This window comes from Etheostoma spectabile, chromosome 15 (assembly GCF_008692095.1).
Source record: "Etheostoma spectabile isolate EspeVRDwgs_2016 chromosome 15, UIUC_Espe_1.0, whole genome shotgun sequence".
Classification (NCBI taxonomy): Eukaryota; Metazoa; Chordata; class Actinopteri; order Perciformes; family Percidae; genus Etheostoma; species Etheostoma spectabile.
In genome coordinates this window covers 32,658,176-32,675,955 of record NC_045747.1, presented here as the reverse complement: position 1 = coordinate 32,675,955, position 17,780 = coordinate 32,658,176, and the positions used below count along the sequence as shown (strand labels likewise).

The 17,780-nt window shown below is 40.4% G+C and overlaps 1 protein-coding gene across 6 annotated transcripts in view; it reads left to right on the top strand.

The window, feature by feature from the left end:
- Nucleotides 1-17,780, top strand: part of LOC116703354 (neurabin-2) — a 163,780-nt gene that overhangs the window by 27,985 nt on the left and 118,015 nt on the right. For 5 of the 6 annotated variants that reach the window (XR_004335409.1, XR_004335408.1, XR_004335410.1 and 2 more), the window contains exons 6-15: nucleotides 4,193-4,325; nucleotides 4,798-4,918; nucleotides 7,160-7,264; nucleotides 7,666-7,801; nucleotides 13,966-14,109; nucleotides 14,408-14,461; nucleotides 14,948-15,079; nucleotides 15,211-15,308; nucleotides 15,385-15,481; nucleotides 16,885-17,780. The exon at nucleotides 16,885-17,780 is cut by the window's right edge. Coding sequence is in view for 1 of the 6 variants with exons in the window: in XM_032538023.1 (XP_032393914.1) it covers nucleotides 4,193-4,325; nucleotides 4,798-4,918; nucleotides 7,160-7,264; nucleotides 7,666-7,801; nucleotides 13,966-14,109; nucleotides 14,408-14,461; nucleotides 14,948-15,079; nucleotides 15,211-15,308; nucleotides 15,385-15,481; nucleotides 16,885-16,938 (1,074 nt within the window). In the remaining 5 variants the exon portion in view is untranslated. The remainder of the gene's footprint in view (nucleotides 1-4,192; nucleotides 4,326-4,797; nucleotides 4,919-7,159; nucleotides 7,265-7,665; nucleotides 7,802-13,965; nucleotides 14,110-14,407; nucleotides 14,462-14,947; nucleotides 15,080-15,210; nucleotides 15,309-15,384; nucleotides 15,482-16,884) is intronic. The other variant, XR_004335407.1, reaches the window with a different exon arrangement.

The window sequence follows — 17,780 nt, the reverse complement described above, 5'->3', positions numbered from 1 at the left end:
ATATCTACTGTACGTTGCATTTGACGCTACTCAACAGATTCAGCAATCTGCATTTACAACAAATCATTGCAGTTTCTGTAATAATAATCATATATGTGATGTTTTAGGCCTATTGGCAGACATCCATTTAAAATGTGGCCATTGCCATATAAAGACCTTGTTCTCCATGGTCCACTGAATTCAAGTTCCTCAGCGAGTGCCGTGCTTTAGTAAACGTGTGTGTATACAGAGCTGCATTAAAATAATTGGTGTCTTCGCGAAGGCTGACTTATAATCCTTTAAATACTTATACGTAAAGTTTTCAAGCCTGTACTTTGTTACTTTTACTTGAGTAAAGAAGTTGAACCAGAGTAGTTTTTAACACAAGTATCTGTACTTCTACTTAAGTACGGAAAGTGAGTACTTTTGCCATCTCTGGTGTGCACACTGCCAAGTGTCCTGATAATGTTCTAATGGAAAGCACTTTTAACTCTTGCCACGTGCACATGTACCAAAACTATCTTCCCTGGCATCGTGTCAAGAATATTTGCGTCACATTTGTAAATGTCTCAACACGCTACTTCATATTCCGGGCCTATAGGTGGCGCTGTTTCTGCTACAGAAATTCACCAACAAATGGAAGAGAAGAGGCGGAGCATGCGTGTAAAGCGACATGTTGTCATGAGACGTCGTCGCAGGGTAAGAGGTCGAAGGCTAGAGATCGAGGTTTGTGGAGATGACATCACCGCTACGCAAGTATGCGGCTTCACTGTCCAAACGAAGTTGCGAGGGCGCCGTTTTCAAATTTTTTTAACCCTGAGACCAGGTTTCAAAAATCCCTAAGCTACCCAGTGTATCAACACAGGGTAAAGGGCATGAATGACCAGTTATGAATCATTCTATATCAACATAATGGTCATTCATGCCCTTTTCCTGCATATCTGAATAACTAGTCAGCTATTTATGCTTTAAAGTTCCTGTGGGGACAATTGAAGCACAATCTGAACACTGACCTCACTGTTATTGATTAGTGGATTTATCAAGTGACTGAAAGTTAATGGGGGGGAGGGGGATGTTTTGGGCTCAGGGGCCATCTGTGTCAGGCTTGCTCAGATTTGTTCTGGAGCATCACATGAGCAGAGCCACAACTAAAAGCCTATTTTTGATGCAGCTTGCTTTGTGTAAATATATTTTTTTATTGAAAACAACATTGGTATATAGCCTACTGTAGTGTTTAATTTCACACTAGCATTCTCACTTGGAGCAAATAATCTCTCACGCAGTGTAACACTGTCCATCAATAAAAGGGTGAAAAAAAAACTTTGACGGGGGGGGGGGCGGAGAATCAGCATCAGCTGTGTGCTTGGCCATCCGGTGGTATTTCAGACTGGACGTGCTCTAATGATTGCTCCGTTCACAACGAGAAAACACACAGACCACTTTGGTCTTGTCAATGGAACATTTGGCAACTTTTAAAAAGAAAACTTTCCATTCAGAATCTTCTTGGCGTTCATTTCAGCGTCTCACGCTCGCCATCCACTCAAAATGTAGCATTATTGCTTTTTTGCCAGCTCGCAAGCTGGTGTTTTTCTAATGTTAGTAGTTGTTGCAACACCAAAAAAACTACAAAGTTTGCTAGGCCAAAAAGAACGTTAGTCTTGTGATACAAAATTGACGCAGTTAAAATAGGTTTTGCTTTAACGCCGTTTAACGCATGTAACTGACAGCACTAATAGCAATATGTTCTAATTGAACTAAATATCTGTCCAGCATATTAGTTTAAAGCACAGCTGTTTAGTACAACCTCACAGAGCCGCTAGCAGGGCTCTTGGTTTTGTTTAGCGTGAGAAAAGAAGATCAATTATTTCTTTATACGCTCTTGTTGTTATTTTCGTGGCAGAACAGAGATTGTGTGTGCAGGCATTACCCTGAAGCTTTATGTACACACACATAAACACAGCTTTAAAGTTACTCAACAGGAAGGAAATGTGACTACAGGAAACAGTTTAACAATCACTCCAACTGACGGTGTGTTGTGGGTGTGTGTGGTGTGTGTGTGTGTGTGTGTGTGTGTGTGTGTGTGTGTGTGTGTGTGGTGTGTGTGTGTGGGTGTGTGTGTGTGTGTTGTGTGTGTGTGTGTGGTGTGTGTGTGTGTGTGTGGTGTGTGGTGGTGTGTGTGGTGTGTGTGTGTGTGTGTGGACAAACTGTAACTACTGTAACTGTAACTGCACACATCACAAAAGGCCTTTGGCGGTGTCTCTGTCTTTAACACACATTAGCATATCTGCTAGACAGGGACAGAGAGAGGAGAGAGAGGAAGAGAGAGGAGAGAGAGAGAGAGCAGGTCAGTACCAGTGCCAAACTCACGCTGGGCAAGCCTGTGGTTGCCAAGGCAACGAAGCCACGTGATCATGGAGATGGTCACTGGGGAGACAGATGCTGCTGACCTTTTTAAGAGAGGGGGGAGGGGTGTGATATGGATGGGGAAAGTGAGAACCTATTCACACATGGTGTGTGATTTTATTCTGTTAAGGAGAAGGGATATTTATGGAGATTTTTATGATATCCATGTACTGTTTTCTTACATTTGCTTCTTTGTAAGGGTAGTATATATATAGCAATATGAGTTAGCAGCACCGGTGCAGAGTGACTGCTGGATGATTTTTTTGTCCATTAGCGCTCTCTCTCTCTCTCTCTCTCTCTCTCTCTCTCTCTCTCTCTCTCTCTCTCTCTCAAAGGTGCAGTGGCTAGAATCAAAATCAGTATTGGTAGCGGTGGAATTAGTCAGATCCGTTACTTAAGTAAAAGTACTAATACCACACTGTAATAATGTATTTGTTACAAATAAAAGTCCTGCATCGAAAAATGTTCATGAAAATTTACTTAAAGTATCAAAAATTAAAAGTACTCCATGCAGAAATATCCTCACATTGTAGAAACTGGAACTGATCCAAACAGTTCTGTCAATCAACTAACAGTAGTGGAGTAAAAAGTACAATATTTCTTTCTGAAATGTAGCAGAGTAGAAGTAGAAAGTGGCATGAAAAGAAAAGACTCCAATTTGTACCTAAGTACTTGAGTAAGAGTACTTAGTTACATTACAACACTGGGTGTGGGTACTGGAGCACCTACAGAGCTGCTTAATTACAGGTCACTCTTTGTCTTACAAGGACACGTATATTTCATGATGATGAACTACGTCAACATGTGTAACTGTGGCTTTGTAAAGAAGATTTTATATTGTACACATACTGAGAATGCACACTGTGTGATCAGGCCTCTCTACATATTCATTTAAAAGTTAAAAAAAACTTATAATTTGATAAAATGTCAACAAGACCCACTGTCAGTACCCATGTACCCATATATCTCTTTTATACCTATCCTGTGGCTGCAGAATATAAAGTAAAAAAAAAAGAAAAGAAAGCTGCGCTAATCAATAGTTGTATATTAAAGGATCAAATTAAGGTTATCAAAACTACTTTGATTTACTTTTCAACTCCACGTTGAAAACAATACGATCTCCATTATTTTTTACATTCGATAGCATCAAAAGTACTATAGGCGCTATAAAGAAAACAGATCCCCAGTGGGATGATTTGTGAATCAAAGGGTAATAAAAGGAAAATAAACAATAATTATTATATCAATAATAAGAAAAGTAATAACTACAAATAATTTGTAGGCCTACAAGGTAGGGAAAACTTTACAAAGAGTATTATTTAATGTTATTACAAATGTGTGATATCACGTTACTTTTTCTGTACCAGCACTTATTGTAAAAATAAAATCAATCCTCTTGTTTGTGCCTAGGACGTTTCTGTTTGCTGTGGTATCGAAAGAGGTATCGAGAATTGTTTCTTTATGCTAGTAATGTATTGAACTTTAAGGGCCTTTTTTTTTTTCTTTTTTTTTTTTTTTTTTTTTTTTTTTTTTTTACACCTGCAAGTCCGGACAAAAATTCATGTTTTTGTTACATTGTATACATTTGATCCAGATAGTTTGGGTTTCACACTGCAGTTATGCAAGCACACTAAAAAACTATACATGACATAACTACGTCCTGCAGTTTTTTCATACGTCTCCCAATACTTAACACTACGACCAATTGATTGGTTTGTAGTTATATTGTTATATTACATGAACATGTTATATGCTGATGACACAATATTCACTATACGGCTTTCTGACCTTTGACCTTTTCCCTGTGTAGGTATTCACCACCTACTCTAATGAAGACTACGATCGGCGTAATGACGACGTTGACCCCATGGCGGCGTCAGCCGAGTACGAGCTGGAGAAAAGAGTCGAGAAGCTGGACCTCTTTCCTGTAGAGCTGGAGAAGGGTAAACACACACACACAAACGCACACATTCACACATGCACACTAACACACATGCACACAACTTAGAAGCTGCTCTTGGTGGACATACTCTACTTACAACTCCATTATCCCCTTATGGGATTACGTTTAGCACGGATTAGCCTAATTAGCAGGTAGTAATTCTGAAGGTAATGGATTGGAACCAGCAACCATCCGTGACGGCTGCTCTCAGCACTGCATGACAGCTTAAACACTGACTTATGTTTAATTTTTAAATGAGGATAAATATGTTACCTTCAGATATGTTTTATAGCTTTGACTGTCACCTCAGACTGTATCAGCTGATAGGTAACTTTGTAGCTATACCAAAAGAATGAATACATATACCTGATGGTGCTAAGGACAAAATTAACATATTGACATGTGCCATAAAGATGCAATTCAGTGTGATATTGTGTGTGTGTGTGTGTGTGTGTGTGTGTGTGTGCGTGCAGACGGTGATGGTCTGGGTATCAGTATTATAGGTATGGGTGCAGGAGCTGATATGGGTCTGGAGAAACTGGGGATCTTTGTTAAGACTGTCACCGACGGAGGAGCTGCACAGAGAGACGGCAGGTACCCTGTCCACTTCCTTTATACATCTTCATCTGTGTCTCACGCAGGATTTATTTATGTTTTGGGCCCTTTTAGGTCTCTATTTGACAGGACAGCTTAAGACAGGAAAGGGAGGGAGAGAGGGGGAATGACACAAAGCACAGGGGAACAGCAGTATGGACTTGGAGTCTTTGTTCATGGGGCACACGCTCAACCAGATGAGCTCCTCGGTGCCCCTCACGCAGGATTGTTAATGCTCGGTTATCTGTACTCTGATATAAACTGTCTCATGGAAAAAAACAGAACCTATAATATGTCAGTTAGACTGTCTATACATCACTCTATACGTCACAGGGTTGGTGGTTTTCAGCCTGAACAATTAAAAAATTCCAGTTTTAACAAAGGCTCAGTTATTGTCTTTAAGTTAAACAGCTGGGCACTGTGGTTTTACCAAACGTTGCTTAAAACAGAAGTAAGTAACACATTCGGGGACTGTTTTCAGCTGTGGATTAATTCAGCTGAATTTTTTTAATTATAAAGTACATGACAGAATTGCACTGCATATAGACAAATCTGGTTGTAGGCGGAAGTAGACCGGCAACAATTACTCCAGTTTCACCTCACTTAAACTGGCGCAAAGCACTGTAATTTATGTAAAGGTTTTCATTTTTTAAGCACTTTTACCAAGAAAACGGCAGAACCAATTATATGGTGAAAATATAGTTATCAAGTCCCATTAAAATAACAACCTTTCAACAAGATATAGAACAGTTATAACAGTCAGCCTTTGATCTTTTCTATTTTAAACTTTCATCAGCCGCTCCAACAACAGAATTAATTTTAATTTATACTGTTTATTGATCCCCAGTGGGAAATTACAATTTACACTCTGTTTGTTAGTGATCACTACACACAGGCCTGAATACACACACATGCTCAGGACCTGTTCATGCACAAATGGAGAGATGTCAGAGTGAGTGGGCTGCCAGCTGGACCAGCGTCCTGGGCGGTTGGGGGGGGAGGGGTACAGTGTCTTGCTCAAGGGCGCCTGGCATCACTCCAGCTACCAATCCACACTCCGTACTTTTGGTCCATACGGGGACTTGAACAAGCTACTGCCACCCCAAAATGGAAAGACAAAACCAAAAGCCTCAACCCCAAGACAAGTGCTTAGGGACCGTCTTCAAACTACAAAACTGAAAAGAGATACAAAAATATTTATTAATTTAATGATAAAATAAGGTAGTGTCTCCAAACTTACCTTTATTATAACTTGTCTCCTGCTAGTAATTTACTTGTAAAAAAAATAATTTGAAAATAGTTTTGTATCTCTTTTCGGTGTTGTAGTTTGTAGACTGTCCCGAAGAACTCATCTTCCCAAAGGAACTGAACAAACCTGCCTTCTTAGTCTTTGCACCATCATTGCAGCCGGGGAATGAGTGTAACGCCACTGTAGCCCCACTTCCTCCCTATACATAGTGTAATTTTGACATCACAGCCATACGTAAGTTCTGATGGTTGGTTTAAAAGCACAGTTTCTGAATACGGGCAGTGGGCATTCTCTCTGTGGATTGAATGTTATAATAATATCACAGAATTTATATAGCACCTTGACCTTCTTTATAATCAAACAAGACGTAGAAATCTCACTTTCTACAATATAGGACTGAATAACATTCATACAGACTACCTTTGTCTGTAGACAGGGGGCGTAAAACCAGAACATCTCTGCTCTCACTGTCAGTGTAATACAGCATGTGTCTGCTTCCACCACCGCAGTAATGGGAGCACAACACACAGGTCATTTATCTATGAATAGGACAAAGATATATAACAAATAATAATAATGATAATAATAATAATAATAATAAATTAAAAAAAAAAATGTAAAAGGTCCAAGATAGGGACGTGATGTATCCATGTTGTGAGTTCTATGTTTTGTGTTTAAAAAAAAAAAAAGTTAATCTAATAAAATAAAAAAGGGTAGAATAAGAAGAAACACTGAAATGATAGTACAGTAGTACTGAATGGAAAAACAAAAGCTGTGGCTGGGGGAGGGTGTTATCCTTTGTCTTTGTCTCTGTTCATGTTCACACACAGTTTATTCTCTGTGTGTGTGTGTGTGTGTGTGTGTGTGTGTGTGTGTGTGTGTGTGTGTGTGTGTGTGTGTGTGTGTGTGTGTGTGTGTGTGTGTGTGTGTGTGTGTGTGTGTGTGTGTGTGTGTGTGTGTGTGTGTGTGTGTGTGTGTGTGTGTGTGTATAGGATCCAGGTTAATGATCTGATAGTGGAGGTTGATGGGACCAGCCTGGTCGGCGTCACTCAGAGCCTCGCTGCCTCTGTTCTCCGCAACACCACCGGCACCGTCAGGTCTGACACACACACACACACACTCACTCACTCACTCACTCTCTGCCCTGCATAAACACACTTTAATGGAGCATATAAAACATGTTGTTTTGCTCATTTCACACAAAATGTGTGGATACTTTTTTGTTTTCTGCAGATTTGTGATATAACGTGATTATTTTTCAGGTTTTTGGTTGGTATGCTAAAATTCTCAGGTTTGTGACGGATGGATTTAATGTTTTTTGCAGTTGGTATGCTGTGAATCTTTCGGTTTTATGCACTGGAATGTTTTTATGTTTGCGATTTGTGTGTGTGTGGGATGTTTTCAAGGTTTGCAATGTTGCCGTGTCTTTGAGTTTCTCAGATGTACGCGTGTGTTTTGAGATCATTAACTTGGCCGGTGGATTTCAAATGTTTTCCAGGTTTGTGATTGGTCGGGAGAAACCCGGGGAGCAGAGTGAAGTGGCTCAGCTGATCCAGCAGACTCTGGAACAGGAGCGATGGCAGAGAGAGATGATGGAGCAGAGATACAAACAGTACATGGACGATGACGAAGAGGTACATGCAAGACGCACAACCATACATAAAGAATATGCATTCATATACCTTGCGTATGGCAGCAGCTTTGTCTTTCGGAACGTTATGAAATAAGGAAAGGTTTATGTTTAATAAACACAGACTCCAAAAACATTTAATAACTCAGAACATCCATCAACTAATGTTGCTTTGTCAGCTCGTTGGCCTTTTAATAGCAGTAGGATTTCAGAAGAGGGATTAAGAGAGAGAGACAACAACAGTAGGCCCGCGATTCGATTAGTCGTTAAAGCTATAGTGTGCAACTTAAAAAATTCAATTCAATTTTATTTATAATATCAATTCATAACAAGAGTTATCTCAAGACACTTTACAGATAGACCACACTCCAGAATTTACAAGGACCCAACAGTTCTAGTAGTTTCCTCCAGAGCAAGCAACAGTGCGACAGTGGCGAGGAAAAACTTCCTTTTAGGCAGAAACCTCGGACAGACCCAGACCCAGACCCAGGCTCTTGGTAGGCGGCGTCTGACGGGCTAGTTGGGGTTAGTGGAAATAACAAAAATAGAAAAAATAGTAGTTTGTAGCAGTTCTTTGTAGTAGTTCATGGCATAGCAGGACGCTGTGCGGCATTACAAGGCACAGCAGGACGTAGCAGGACGTAGCAGGACGTAGCAGGACGTAGCAGGGCACTGCAGTGTAGCAGTTGAACATGGCATCCCAGAACATGGAGCGGGACCAAGGCGACAGCTGCTACCATGATTTTGGAGCCTCTCTGATCCAAAATGTATTATATATTTTTAGAATAATTGATCATTCAAGCCATTCCCAAATGAGTTGCTACAAAGCTAATTAAGCTCCACAAAACTCTTGCTGTATTTCTCAGCATGGCTACAGTATGGACAGTACAAAATGGTTTGCGTACAACATTTGCGCACAGCAGCTCGAGTGATAATTACCTCTTCTGAAGAGTCCATCACGTTTTTTTTAATCCTCCGTGTACTCCTTGATTTTACGGGTTAAACGCTTCTAGCAACTGCGTTGAGGAGGGGTGGGGGTGGTGTGCGGTCCCCGAAGGCTCGCGTCATGTGGATGCACCAACAGTGTTGTTGTCAGTACTGAGATTCTTCATAGGGGCGACAGAAACTATTTTGATAATTGATCGGTTTGAGTAACAGGGCTGCTAACTCTCACGCATTGGCCGTGAGACACACGCATTTGACTGGTTTCACACGCGCACACGCCACACCCCTGATTTCTCACGCTGAAGTGTCAACCCGGTCGGTCAAATTTCTGAAAGATGAGTTTATCTATAGATCTACCTGTTGAGCCACTTTGATAGACATGCTTTCAGAGACTGTGAGGGGGTTCATGAACGCTCCCTGTCTGTGGAATTTTCAAATTGTCGCAAAATGAGAACATTTTTTTTACGAGCCATCCCAGGTGCATTTCCCTGGCTTCAAGTATGAGCTCTGAGCATCACAGACTCGTCCATCGCTTCGTGACCACTCTCTCTGTAACAGAGTAGGTTGACAGCGGTGCGGAGTGGGCAACTCAGTCATTGTAGTGGACTCGCTTTGCTGGGGGCAGTGACGCGTTGCATCCGTGCGTAACCTCCGATAAAGAGCAGCGTACGGACACCTCTAAACTCTGTCAGAGACCAGAGACCCAATGGGCCTCTGCGTCTGTCAGACGGTCTGAATGAGATCTACCATATCAGCGGAGCAATGACATGCACAGCAAGACTATATTACAACTCTCCACATCTCGGACAACAGAGATGGAATTATATTTGAAAGTGCACAAAGTAAATATGAGCAAAATCTGGTGAAACACATCTGATATATTATATATATATATATATATATATGTGTGTGTGTGTATTATATATATATATTATATATATATATATATAATATATTTATAATTATATTATATTATATATATATATGTGTGTGTATATGTGTATATATATAATATTGTTGTTGTGTATGGTGTATATATATATATACACTCACCGGCCACTTTATTAGGTACACCTGTCCAACTGCTCGTTAACACTTATTTCTAAGCAGCCAATCACATGGCGCAATTCAGTGCATTTAGCATGTAACATGGTCAAGAGAATCTCCTGCAGTTCAAACCGAGCCTAATGGGAAGAAAGGTGATTTGATGACTTTGAACGTGGCATGATTGTTGTGTGCCAGAAGGGCTGGTCTGAGTATTTCAGAAACTGCTAATCTACTGGATTTTCACGCACAACCATCTCTAGGGTTTCAGAGAATGGTCCGAAAGAAAAAACATCCGTGAGCGGCAGTTCTGGGGCGGAAATGCCTTGTTGATCCAGAGGTCAGAGGAGAATGGCCACTGGTTCGAGCTATAGAAGGGCAACAGGGACTCAAATAACCACCCGTTAAAACCAGTTGGGCAGAAGACATCTCTGAACGCACAGTACGTCGAACTTTTAGGCAGATGGGCTACAGCAGCAGAAGACCACATCGGTGCCACTCCTTTCAGCTAAGAACAGGAAACTGAGACTACAATTTGCACAAGCTCATCAAAATTGGACAATAAGATTGGAAAAACGTTGCCTGGTCTGATGAGTCTCGATTTCTGCTGCGACGAGTCGGATGGTAGGGTCAGAATTTGGCTTCTACAACTGAAAGCATGGTCCATCCTGCCTTGTATCAACGGTTCAGGCTGGTGGTGGTGGTTTCATGGTGGGGAATATTTTCTTGGCACTCTTTGGGCCCCTTGGTACCAATTGAGCATCGTTGCAACGCCCAGCCTACCTGATATTATTGCTGACCATGTCCATCCCTTAATGACCATAATGTACCCAACTTCTGAGGCTACTTTCAGCAGATAATGCCCGTCATAAAGCTGGAATCATCACAGACTGGTTTCTTGAACATGACAATGATTCGCTGTACTCAATGCCTCCACAGTCACCAGATCTCATCCAATAGAGCATCTTGGGATGTGTGGAACGGAGATTCGCATCATGGATGTGCAGCCGACAAATCTGCGGCAACTGTTGATGCCATTATGTCAATAGGACCAAACTCCTGAGGAATGCTTCCAGCACCTTGTTGAATCTATGCCACGAAGATATGGCAGTTCTGAAGGCAAAAGGGGTCCAACCCTTACTAGCATGGGGTCCTAATAAAGTGGCCGGTGAGTGTATGTGTGTGTGTATATGTGTATATATATATATGTTGTATATATATATATATATATAATTATATATATATATATATATATATATATATATAATATATATATACGATACTGCACGTTGGGCCCACTATTGTGCATCTCTAACCTCTGTGCATCTCTAAATGTAACTGTAAATAATTAATTTGATGTTTTTTTAAATGAACAATATTCTTTATTTTCACAAAAAAGTAAAAACATAAGTGGGGCCAGAGGATGACGCCAAACATTACTGAACCTTGGCACAAAGGTTAAGGAATAGAACTTATGTAACTCAGTGGTTCTCATTCTTTAGATTTTCAGTGGTCAAGTTATCCCTCAACATTAATTTAACTTTGGGTCCCTGGTCCCTACACCAGGGACCCCTGGACCTTTCACCACAGACCCAATCTTCTCAGCTGTTGCTGCATCTACTGTCTCTTCATGTGGTTCATTATGTTGTGCACATTGTGTGGTCAGTTCTTATTATAAGAAGTTAATATGTAAATGCTGAATGCCCTAATACCTGTTGATACACACAATGCAAAGGCTTTAACCCTACAGTTTGCACATATCATGTAAGCCTTGATTTCTCTCATTTTTTTTGCAAATAAACTCTCCAGAAAGTGCCATTTAAGGTTTTATTTTTTTGCAATTTTTTTCCTGGGGGAGCATACCCCCCAGACCCCCCTAGGGAAAGCCCCATCCCCCCACATATAACAAATCCCAATTTAAACCCTAAAGGATATAAACCCAAAGAAATTGCTTTGTTCGAGGCAAAATATGGTTTGGCCCCCCCAAATCTCACTCCAAGGTTTTTGGAAAAGTTGGCAGCCTGGGAGTAATTCTTTAAGAAAAAAATCTACACTCTGATTCTAGCTCCCTAAATGTGAATATGTTCTGGTATATTTACTCCTGAATGACAATGAACTGAATATCTTTGAGTTGGGGACAAAACAAGACATTTCAGGACGTCATCCTGGGCTTTGGAAAACTGCGTGTGCGTGTGTGTGACACAAAATGTCGGTCTGTGTGTCACTACGTGGCCTCTATTATCAAACTTAGTCCAGCATCTCCACCTTGTGATCAGAGAGGGAAACAGACGGTTCAGCAATCCAACAATAAGCATTTCAATTGTTGTTGAGTGTTTCAATAAAAGCAAATTGCTATTAAGTAAGTGTTGTTGATTATTCCAGTAACACTCCATTCCCCATTACACTTGGGTCAATGGACTGAATGCAAAATGTCCCTGTAATTACAGCTTAACTAAACGGGGAGGTAGGTTGTCGGGGGCGATTAAAATCATGGCTGCAAGTTGCCATCATTTCACATCACCAGGCACGTAGCTCCTACTAAAAGACCATGTCCTCGGAATATATCTGGAAAATTGGGGGTTTTATAATGAGAGAATTTATTTAGATTTTTTTGTGATTCTAATATCTTTTAGACAAAATGTGACTGTTCTTAGGCAAAAACCTAAATATATGAAATTAAAATGAAAGCAGTGTCTCACCAGAATCGCATACTTGACACCCGACCATATTGTGGTGAGGTAGAAATTAAACAGATATATTTTAATAGTATGGTTGGGTGATATGACTATATCTTTAAAACAATATAAAAGTGTGTGTGTGTGTGTGTGTGTATATTTCTACATCGTTTGTCGCATTGTTAAATAACGTTCAAACTGCGTTACGACAACATTTACGTCATTTGGTGTGATCCTTGCATGTTGTGTTTATTTTGCACTAAAGTTCTTAATAAAATGAGAATACTTTTAATTTATCAAGCCTTTAATTCACACATGAGTATACAGAAATAGGCTATACCATGTGGTTATTTCAAATAGACTTATTATTGAATTACCAGAAAACATGCCATATCGTGATTGAGATATGAACTGACCTATATCGGGATAGAAGATTTTCTCAGTCGTATCGCCCAGCCATACTGGAAATCAAACCTTATACGTGAAATCATTCTACATCTACAGTCTATATGTTCATTTGCCACAATAGAAGCTCCAGAGCCGTGAAGAATCTGGGTTGCAGGCCGTGAGAGCCAAAGAGACAGCATTCAGCAGAGGATATTAATGTAGACAGCAGCATGCGCTCCGGTTTGATGCCTCATAATAAAAGCTGTCAGGGAGATTGTCTTTTTGTCAGAGGAGAAAAGTGTAACCAGAGCTAAGGATACAAGAACAATACATTGAGTGCAATGCTACATTTTAGTTCATGTATTTTTGTCAGCAATAAAGTTGCTTTCTTAACCTTGAAAGATGTAGTGGTTATGAATTAAAGTGAAGAAGACAAATGCTAAGCAGACTGATATGTGTGCTTCTTTTTAGTAGAAGACATGAACAAGCAGAGGCTGCAATCTTCTTTCACTCCATTTTTAATTTGGTATTACGTAAGTTAATATGGGGTTTGCAACAGGCTCCAGTTGCTATGTCCTTTAATATGACACATACTTCTCTGAAAAGGAAATTATACAGCAACTTATAAAGAGGGAACAGAGTGGAAGTGGGGGTTTGAACTTTGTTCAGTATCACTGTGAGTAACATTTTCATGAAATTGTTTTGACATTTTTGACATGCTAATTTTGTTTCTCAGCATCACTCTCATGTCTGTACAGTAATTATGAAGCTAAAGCCAGCAGCCACTTAGCTTAGCTTAGCAAAAAGATGGAAACAGACGGAAAAGGCTAGCCAGGTTCTGTCCAAAGGGAACAAAAATCTGCCTTCCAGTGACTTTTTTTTTTTTTTTAAAGCCGACTAAGCAGATAGAACCCCCTTATGAAACATAACTTGCTGTTTACGTTTAGTTTATTTAAAGCCAAACCAAACAGCTGCTAGCGTTAGCATCACATTTACCGTACAGACATGATGGTATCCGTCTTCTCATCTATTCTCTTAGCAGCAAAACAAATAAGCGTATTGACAAATGTAATGTTTTTCTTTTCATCTTTCCACATCTCTTTCTGTTTACCCGCAGACGGGTGAATATGCGACAGACGAGGAGGAGGAGATGAGTCCAGTGTTTCCGAACTCCATTGAGGTTTTCGATCTGGCTGAAAACCAGGACATATTGTCTCCTGTGGAGCTTGACCCCGAGAAGCTAGCCCACAAATTCAAGGAGGTGTGTGATTTTTGCCTGAAAATGCATCTGCCTTTTTATAGCGAGTCACCTTACAATAACGTTACAATTACCTCGAAACACTGGCATTGGTCAAACAAGACACACTCTCCCTTAACACGACAAAAGAATAACTCATTTAATGATACCAGAAAACAGACAATAAATACTCATAACACCCATACTCTAAGATGCGTACCGGTCTCAAAGCGTGAGAGCAATTCACACAGAAAAATTGTCTCCCCCAGTTTTATCAGGCTTTTGTGTTTTGTTTTTTCTTTGTCTTTGTCTGTGTCTGTAGCTCCAGATTAAACATGCAGTGACCCAGGCGGAGATCCAGCTGCTGAAGAGGAAGGTGAGAACACTTGACTTTTCATATCTTCTTATTAACATGCAGCAATGAAAGGCAATTAGGCTGCACGATATGAGGAAAATATGCAATAATGTTGTTGAATATAGCGATAACAAGATTACTGGCGATGCATAAAGAGATATTAAAGTGTACTCAGTTCCGCTGCTTTCAGTGTTCTGCTAAAATGCAACAAACTGCTTGTTGAATTTAAAACAAAGGCAATAATTAGGGTTCAAACCACCAAGCGGTAGAACCCTTTGACCATGTGTTTATTGCAGCAGTTGATATTGCGATGTCGATTTAAAAAAAATATATAAATAAATAAAAGAGGATATATTGTGCAGCCCCACACTGCAATATCCAGGTTCCACTGCAGAGGAGAATTTACACTAGCATACTGTCAGAACCTTTGCTGGCTGAACAATGACTTAACGCTGGCTCTGCCTCCCACATTCCTCCTCCTCCCACATTTCCACCCCTTACCTCTAGCTGGCTCACGCGGAGCAGGATAAGTTGCGTTGGCGGATGGAGCGCGCTCAGTTGGAGCAAAACATCCGGGACAGTAAAGAGAGGATGGAGAAACTGGAGGGCTACTGGATGGAGGCGCAGTCCCTGTGTAAGGTAAACTATGAGAGTGTAAACACTCGAAGCATGGAGGACTACCAGTCATGAATGGATGGAGTATTTTCTCACATCATTTATCTCCCCAAACGTTCTCATTTACTGATGGAGTGTGTGTTGTGTGTTTTCAGGCAGTGGATGAACACCTAAAGGAAACCCAGGCTCAGTACCAAACTCTAGAGAGGAAATACAGTAAAGCCAAGAGACTGATTAAAGAGTACCAGCAAAAGTAAGGAAGGAGGGATGTATTCAAGGTTTGTGAGGAGTAAAAGACACTGAAGCTTAAATGTGTTTGTGCATTGTAGGGAGATCGAGTACCTGAAGAAGGAGACGGCTCAGAGTCGAGCACAAAAAGAGAACGAGGCAACTCACAAAGAGGAGGCGGACAACCTGCAGGAAAAGGTGAGTGAAAAGCTCACCTTAACACCACTGGTCTCAAGTGGAAAGAGTTCTGGTCGGTGTAACAGCCCCAGAAAACGCCTTGTTTTCCAATTTTAATCTTTTTATATTAGGAAGGGTAAGGATTAACCGTTTAAAGGACAATTCCGGCGCAAAATGAACCTAGGGGTTAATAACACATGGGTACCAAGAAACGTTCTCTAGGAAATGTTTTCATGCTAATCGAATTTGACCAGTTTTAGCGCAAACCCCTAATTAGCTTATTACGCTAGTTGTCAGGGTTAGGAATGGTAACAAAAAATCTATTTCTGTACCACTAACAAGGCTCAAAATAGCACCACACTTCCACTGTAGCAAAATGAGGGTCTCTACATGTAAAATGAAGCATTGAGAACTTTGCAAGTGTACATACAGTTTATTAAAAAGATTTTAAGTTTATAAAGACTGTACCGTTAAGTATACAGGCAGGCGACATCTCAGAAAAACAATCATGATCAGTCGAACAACAAACGCCGTGCTGGAGCTATGTTACTGGTTGCACGTTCCTTCTAGAACGGCTGCATTAGACTGGTTTAAATCATACTTTTTTTCAATAATCCCTGGTAACGCTCCCTTTTCAGTAGCCCCACTGACAGGTGGTGTTCCCCAAGGCTCAATCTCTGGTCCCCGTTTGGTCCTCCTATTTTTCTACATTGCAAATATTTTTACACATTACAAATCCTCCATGCAGTGCAAGTCCTCAAGTGTGTTGGAGACTGATGCATTGAAAACAGTTCTGAGACTGTTTGGGTTCATTTTATAGTTGTTTCCAAAAACAAGTTTTAATTTTAAGAAACTTTAAAAATAATATGTAAAAAAAAAAAACATATCTTAAATGTAACTGTATGGCAGTATGGTGGTATTCACCTGCAGATGGTTGTTGTATGAATCATTGTGATCACAAATAGAACTGTGCGCTTGGAAAACATGGGGATCCTTAGATCTTCAACATGATGAGTAATGAGCAATATCACATAACCTTCTCTTGGCATTATATTTGAACTGCTGTACATCCATCCAATGTATATTCATATGTAAAACTGCACGTCCCAGACAAAAAGAGGTAATCTGAGGATAACTCTACAGGATTTTCAAACTGTCAGTGAAAGTAATAGATGTGATCGGCCTTGATTATCACAGCCTGTAACACATCCACCGATAATGTATGATAAGGTATTCTTCCAAGTGTGATTCAGGCCAAGAAGTTGCACTTTACTTGGCACACCCCCAAAGTACTCGGCACAGTGCACTTGGATGTGATACAAAAAAAAAATCAAGCCCTTGTAGTGAAACGGATACCATTCTTTAGAAAGAGTTGGTATTGTTTAAGTGTATTTTGTTGTCCTTATATGTTGTTGTTTTCCCAGATTACAGACCTGGAGACCAAAGTGGATGCCCTAAAGACCCCCAAACCCTCCTAGACTGCTGCTGCTACTTCCTACCTCCTGTCTGGGACTGGAAGAGGAGGAGCTCTGCCTTCATTCTGACCTAGGCTGTATTTTAATCCATTCAACCATTTACTCCACAAACAGGTAGAAAAAAAGAATAACAGGGATGACAACTGTGAAAGAGAGGACAAGGGGGGCGACATTCAAAGAGGAAAGAAGTATCCTCTCATGTGATATCTAACCAGCGTCTTAGAGCTCTGTCAGTCAGTAACCAATCCCAAAATGCTTCCTCTGAAATACCCAGAATCCTACTTGTGTGTCTTTCTGGCAACCCGGCTTGGCAATCAACACGGAAACCACATTCAACAACCTGTGCTTTATTTATGGATGATCTGTATTGGCTTCTCTTCTCTTCAATGTCTTAGCCGGATTCAAATTTATTTTAAAAGAAGCGCTTTTATCGAAAAGGCTCGTCACAAAGTGCTTTACAGAGTGACAAGAGGGCATGACCGCAAAATCAAACCAAGGAAAAGGACAATAGATTTGTTGTTCTACTACTTTGGAACTAGTTGGTTTGCTGAGCCCTTCCTTCCGTTGTTTGGGACTGGACTGGATTCTTCTGAAGAGGACAAACTTGTTTTGTGTCGCATGGCATTGATCATTCGAATCCAAAACTACACGGAGAAGTGGCCACCGCATTTTTAAAAGACAAATTCGGAAGTGGAACCTTGGTAGTAATGTGCAACAAAGACTTTGAAAGGAAATAGCCACCACCTGCTGATAGTTAAGTAATAAAACTACAAAACAACATGACCGACAAATTTCTGATTAGTGACATAAACTGTGAAATATGTAAATGGACTGTTCTTATATAG